At 35.8% G+C, this 6,657-nt stretch overlaps 1 protein-coding gene across 1 annotated transcript in view; it reads left to right on the top strand.

The window, feature by feature from the left end:
* Positions 1-6,657, top strand: part of LOC107592224 (transmembrane and TPR repeat-containing protein 1-like) — a 58,520-nt gene that overhangs the window by 14,913 nt on the left and 36,950 nt on the right. The window contains exons 3-4 of the mRNA XM_016281638.1: positions 1,471-1,544; positions 2,344-2,520. Of these exons, the coding sequence (XP_016137124.1) occupies positions 1,471-1,544; positions 2,344-2,520 (251 nt within the window). The remainder of the gene's footprint in view (positions 1-1,470; positions 1,545-2,343; positions 2,521-6,657) is intronic.

The raw sequence follows: 6,657 nt of genomic DNA, 5'->3' as shown, positions 1-6,657 counted from the left end.
TAGAACCATCTCAAGGATGATCAGAAGAAATGGACAGCACCTGAGTTAAATATATGAGTGTCACAGCAAAGGGTCTGAATACTTAGGACCATGTGATATCTCAGTTTTTCTTTTTTAATAAATCTGCAAAAATGTCAACAATTCTGTGTTTTTCTGTCAATATGGGGTGCTGTGTGTACATTAATGAGGAAAAAAAATTAACTTAAATGATTTTAGCAAATGGCTGCAATATAACAAAGAGTGAAAAATTTAAAGGGGTCTGAATACTTTCCGTACCCACTGTATATATATATATATATATATATTTAATTTATAAAATTAAAACATTAATAATTTACTAACATACAATAAATTATGTTTTTGTAGTGTTAATTTTAGTGGTGCAGAAATGAGAAATTACACACTTTCTTATCAAATATTTTATTAATGGATTATAAAAAAAATATATAAATGATAACTGCAATATCCCTAGTTGCTGGATGCATTACAACATTAGGGTGGCGTTTACAAGCGCTTATCTCATAAATACTTTTATTCCGACATGATCCGGAGGCAGCATTTATACATGCTTTTAGTGGGTGATTTTGTGTCTGCAACAGTGTTTTAATACAGCAACTGCGAAAGTCTGGTGCTAGATATGCTGATAGGTCCACTGGCCCGACATTTACATCTGTATTCAGCCCATAAACACTGTAATACCACACAGATGCTGAGCTGTATTAAGGACTGCTGGGCTTTATATGTTTACATTTACAATGATGTCTCAGAGCAGTGAAAAACACACACACACACACTCTGTGTCCCTCACCAGCGGTGCATGTATGGTGTGTTGCTCCGGGGTGTGTCTTCTGGAAGCGTGTGTGTGTATAATTCCATGGAATTCTGCGTCTGGGGGATGGGCTTCAGAAACCCTCCAGATGTGGAGTGTGTCAACTGTGGGATCATTTTAGCATTTGTGCCTCTGGCAAATACAAGCAGGAAAAAGTGCAAGAAAACAGATTGGCGAGGATAGGAGGACTTTATGGATGATGTACGTTTTTAGGGGGATAAAAGGGAAATAAATCTCTCTCACTCTTGCCCTCACGTTTTCTTTTTCTCCCTCCCGCTATTTCTCTCCCCTTATTTGATTTCGCTCTCCTCCATTTGTCTTACAAAGAAGTGATCATTAAATGTGCAGTGGCTCTCCTTCATTGCGAACACACACATGTATCCACCTTTTCCTCACACAGTTCACACTTTCACACCACCCTTTATGCCACAATAGAAGTGAATATATTTAGAATGCAGGCTGACATCAGGAATGGGCGTCAGCACTCAAACCATTTTGGGAGAGAGGCTCAATGACTGTGACATTAAAATTTCAAGCAAAATGACATTTTTATGTATTTTTTTCCTAAGACTGTTTTATGCTACATTTGTCAAGTAAAACACAGTTATGGCTTATAAATGTGTCATAATTGTGTGTTACAGGTGTCTGGGATTGTTGGGAGAGCTGATGTGTTAGCCGGCGTGTTGTTCCTCTTGTCCTTTCTCTCCTATATTAGGTAACAACAGAGTATTTTCCATTAGAGTGTGAGAAAGCACATCCAACAATGAAAATGTAATGCATTGATTACGAAATGTAATAATTGATTGTTATTATAAAACCAAAGCTATTTATGTATTCATTTTTATCCAAAATACAGTTGTTTAATCTGTGAATGTGAAACCTTGTGTAGATTGTCCTTCCAGTTATGTTTGTGTAATATTATCAAACCAAACAATAGAGGAATTTCAGATTTTATGATGTGTTTGATTGCGATTTTTTACTAAATTGTTGTTTTCAGCATATTATTAAAAAATAATTGTAAATCTGACCAAAATAATCCAATTAACCTGAGTTGCGATACATCTTGAAATCTGAAATTTGGTCATGATTTGATTCATATTATTTCGATTATCATGATTTGTATGATGAATAGAGCCATGAATTAAAGAATTGTAGATAAATTATTGTCAGACCACACGAACCAAGACTTTTTTACTGCCATTAACATTCTAAATTGTTCATCAGTCTTAGAATTTGTTAATTTTTTATTAGAATCAATACTGAAAACAGTTGTGCTGCTTAATATTTTTGAGGAATTTTTTTTTAGGTTTTTTTGATGAATAGAAAGTTCAAACACACAGCGTTTATTTGAAATAGAAATCTTTTGTAACGTAATGTCTTTAATGTAACTTTTGATCAATTTAATGCATCCTAGCTGACTAGAAGCATTAATTTCTTAAAAAAAAATGACCACCCAAACGTTTGAACAGTAGTGTAAATGTGGTGACTTTCACTTCTTTTTTTTTGTCTTTCAGGAGTGTGTCAGCAAGCAGAATGGCTGACGAGTTTCCTCCCACGGTGTCTGTCTTGTCACTGGCTCTCAGTCTGTTTTTGGGCACCTGTGCCATGCTGGTGAAAGAGACAGGCGTTACGGTGTTTGGTGTGTGCATCCTATACGATTTCCTGGTGCTGTGCCGCAAACCACTCATCTTGTAAGTGTTTGTGTGTTTGCTATGCCATAATATTAGCAGACACTGATTATTGTCGGCTAGCATTGCTTTGGAAAGCTCTGTGTGTCATTGTGTTGGAATTTTTACAGTCAGCATGCATGACAACGTGACAGTTTCGATCATATTTTATCACTTTTCAAACAGTTCTCAAATTGTGTTTGATTGGTCGGTCACCTCTTTGATTTAGATCTGAAATAGCAGTCATTTAAATCCCTCGCTGGGGTGCAGTATATATAAATGGCATGTACTGGGCTCAAGGAAGGCCGTCTGTGATGGAATCTTCAGCGGAATGTTTATGGAGAATTCCACTGTAGCCGGAGCATCGGAGCAGCCATGTGCTTTCAATCTTCAGCTCAAGGCTGAGACGGTGCATTATTGTCAGACCACACGAACCAAGACTTTTTTACTGCCATTAACATTCTAAATTGTTCATCAGTCTTAGAATTTGTTAATTTTTTATTAGAATCAATACTGAAAACAGTTGTGCTGCTTAATATTTTTGAGGAATTTTTTTTTAGGTTTTTTTGATGAATAGAAAGTTCAAACACACAGCGTTTATTTGAAATAGAAATCTTTTGTAACGTAATGTCTTTAATGTAACTTTTGATCAATTTAATGCATCCTAGCTGACTAGAAGCATTAATTTCTTTAAAAAAAATGACCACCCAAACGTTTGAACAGTAGTGTAAATGTGGTGACTTTCACTTCTTTTTTTGTCTTTCAGGAGTGTGTCAGCAAGCAGAATGGCTGACGAGTTTCCTCCCACGGTGTCTGTCTTGTCACTGGCTCTCAGTCTGTTTTTGGGCACCTGTGCCATGCTGGTGAAAGAGACAGGCGTTACGGTGTTTGGTGTGTGCATCCTATACGATTTCCTGGTGCTGTGCCGCAAACCACTCATCTTGTAAGTGTTTGTGTGTTTGCTATGCCATAATATTAGCAGACACTGATTATTGTCGGCTAGCATTGCTTTGGAAAGCTCTGTGTGTCATTGTGTTGGAATTTTTACAGTCAGCATGCATGACAACGTGACAGTTTCGATCATATTTTATCACTTTTCAAACAGTTCTCAAATTGTGTTTGATTGGTCGGTCACCTCTTTGATTTAGATCTGAAATAGCAGTCATTTAAATCCCTCGCTGGGGTGCAGTATATATAAATGGCATGTACTGGGCTCAAGGAAGGCCGTCTGTGATGGAATCTTCAGCGGAATGTTTATGGAGAATTCCACTGTAGCCGGAGCATCGGAGCAGCCATGTGCTTTCAATCTTCAGCTCAAGGCTGAGACGGTGCTATAAGTGACCCATACACATTCATCACATGCAGTGACATAGCACAGACACTCTTTAAATTCATTAGGAGACGGTTAAAGATCGACAGTCCCTAGACAGACATCGACTGTTGTATGTACTGTCTGAAAATTTGCTTAGCTCATCAAAACATGCTAATGCATGCCGACGACACAGAGTCTGACCTTGGGTATTGACCTTTCAGGGAGCCGAATTAGTATGTTCTATTTCCATAATCGAATATGTACACAGAGCTTATATTTTGTGTAAAACATTTAGCAACATTATGAATATTGCAATGGTTTAATGTGCTCTATTTAGCCATTTCTAAAAAGCTTGCCATTAGATTACGTTCATGTTCAAAAATGCAGTGGCAGGTTCAATTAATTGAAGTAAATCAGTGCAAAATGTCAGTATAATTTAATTTAAATTAATAATGAGTTTCATTATTATGAAGCATTTTGTATCAGATTCAAAATGTTTAATATAAAATAATCTTAATTAAAAATAAGAATAGAAATTGTTTTAGTAAAAATGTTTGGCTGTATATTAAAAAAAATAAAAAATGTTGCCATACATAAATTGAATATTGTTAAAAGTGCTGTAAACAATATCACTATAATATAATGTAATATAATATAATAATGAAAATTGGGGAAAAAATTGTTTGTTTTTGGCTGTTTGTTAAAAAATATTTTTTTTCTGAAAGGAAAATCTCTAAGCAGATTCAAAGATATTGCAATATAGACATTGAATATTGTCTCAAGTAAAAATAATATGTATATATTATAATCATCTATTTGTTGCATGACCACAATTGACAGAATGTTCATTACCGCATGTCTTTTTATTGCATACAGGTAGACTACTCAAATGAAACAAATTAGATTTTCACTTCTTTAATCATTTAAAGAATCTTCCTGTTTGACTGGTACCAAACAAATTGTGAGCAGGCAATCTAGCCAAAGATCAACGCACATATCTGCGATGGAGAATACACAAAGCAATCTTCCAATTACAGCTCGGCTCTTTCGTTCGGCTGTGGCGGTAATTGGCATTTAAAGAGAGTCAATCAGGCGAGACAAACAGCAATCGCACTCCCCGACTCAACCCAAACTCTCTCATTCTTTCTCTCTCTCTCTTCGTGTCAACCTCATTTGCTTCAATTACAGTCTCAGCTACTTAAAATGTGCTCTGTGTCCAGTGGGCCTTCACTCTCCGAGAGTGTGAAAAGCTGAACAAAGGGGCTCATCAGTGAGTGGAAAATAGATAGGGACCCCTTGACTGGCCCTTGGGTTCTCATTACTGAAGGAGACACATGACTGAGATACCAGACTGATCCTTGAGTGCTGTGTGCAAACATTACACACATTACGCACATTCACACACAATCTCATACTCATTCTTCTCCCCCCAGGCTAATAAGTTGCTGTCTCAGCCTTGCCATTTTGATAGTGTAAAGAAACCCCTTTTTCATGGTTTTATGGTTTTATTTTGACATTAACAGTCCTAACAGCATTTTAACCACTCCGAACATTTTAGCAGCCACATAGAAACACCTTAGAAACCACTCGCACGTTAAAAGTTATCTGGCCAACTGCGCCATCTGTGATACCGTTTGCATCCATGTATGTACAGTGGGTACGGAAAGTATTCAGACCCCCTTAAATTTTTCACTCTTTGTTATATTGCAGCCATTTGCTAAAATCATTTAAGTTCATTTTTTTCCTCATTAATGTACACAGAGCACCCCATATTGACAGAAAAACACAGAATTGTTGACATTTTTGCAGATTTATTAAAAAAGAAAAACTGAAATATCACATGGTCCTAAGTATTCAGACCCTTTGCTGTGACACTCATATATTTAACTCAGGTGCTGTCCATTTCTTCTGAGCATCCTTGAGATGGTTCTACACCTTAATTTGAGTCCAGCTGTGTTTGATTATACTGATTGAACTTGATTAGGAAAGCCACACACCTGTCTATATAAGACATTACCGCTCACAGTGCATGTCAGAGCAAATGAGAATCATGAGATCAAAGGAACTGCCTGAAGAGCTCAGAAACAGAATTGTGGCAAGGCACAGATCTCGCCAAGGTTACAAAATTTTAGCAAATGGCTGCAATATAACAAAGAGTGAAAAATTTAAGGGGGTCTGAATACTTTCCGTACCCACTGTATATCATGTTGCAGTAATGCATTATGTTGTCTATATCGCTACAGCACTTAAATTATGTTTTGCCGTTAATTCTCTCGACGTTCCCATGTGTTCAAAAACACAAGACATGCATCTATTTCTCCGCATTAGTCACAGAGCACATAACCTCACAGATAAACATGACATCAAACATCCAGTAGCAAGCTCCTTTAATCCATTATTAAGACTTTATATTATTAATATGAATAATCTGATGTTTGTAGCCTTTATTTGTTTACTTGCATGCATGTGCCACATTTCACAAATGCGGATATTTTTTATCTTCATTTTTTTAAAGCAGTGGAGTCACACATCTCATGTGGTTGTAAAAGCTATTGGATATGCTTATGAACTATTTTCTAAAATAAAATTAACCGGCATGTAAAGTGGGTTTAACATTTATTTTTATTTAAAATTATTGTTTAATTACATTTTTTTAATTCCTCCTACCTCAAAGGTATTCAGCTTCTCAATCATAATCATGGAATTTATACCGTACAATGAAATAATTTTTTATTATTAACTACAATTATTAAAATAATAATTTCCCAAAAAAAATGATATTTATATTTAACAAAATATTTAGTGTTCTACATTTTTGTATATATCCCTTTAATGTTATTTTCCATTTT

Source organism: Sinocyclocheilus grahami, unplaced genomic scaffold (assembly GCF_001515645.1).
Source record: "Sinocyclocheilus grahami isolate Dianchi unplaced genomic scaffold, SAMN03320097.WGS_v1.1 scaffold151.1, whole genome shotgun sequence".
In the NCBI taxonomy this organism is placed as follows: domain Eukaryota; kingdom Metazoa; phylum Chordata; class Actinopteri; order Cypriniformes; family Cyprinidae; genus Sinocyclocheilus; species Sinocyclocheilus grahami.
This window is presented reverse-complemented; position numbering and strand designations above follow the sequence as displayed.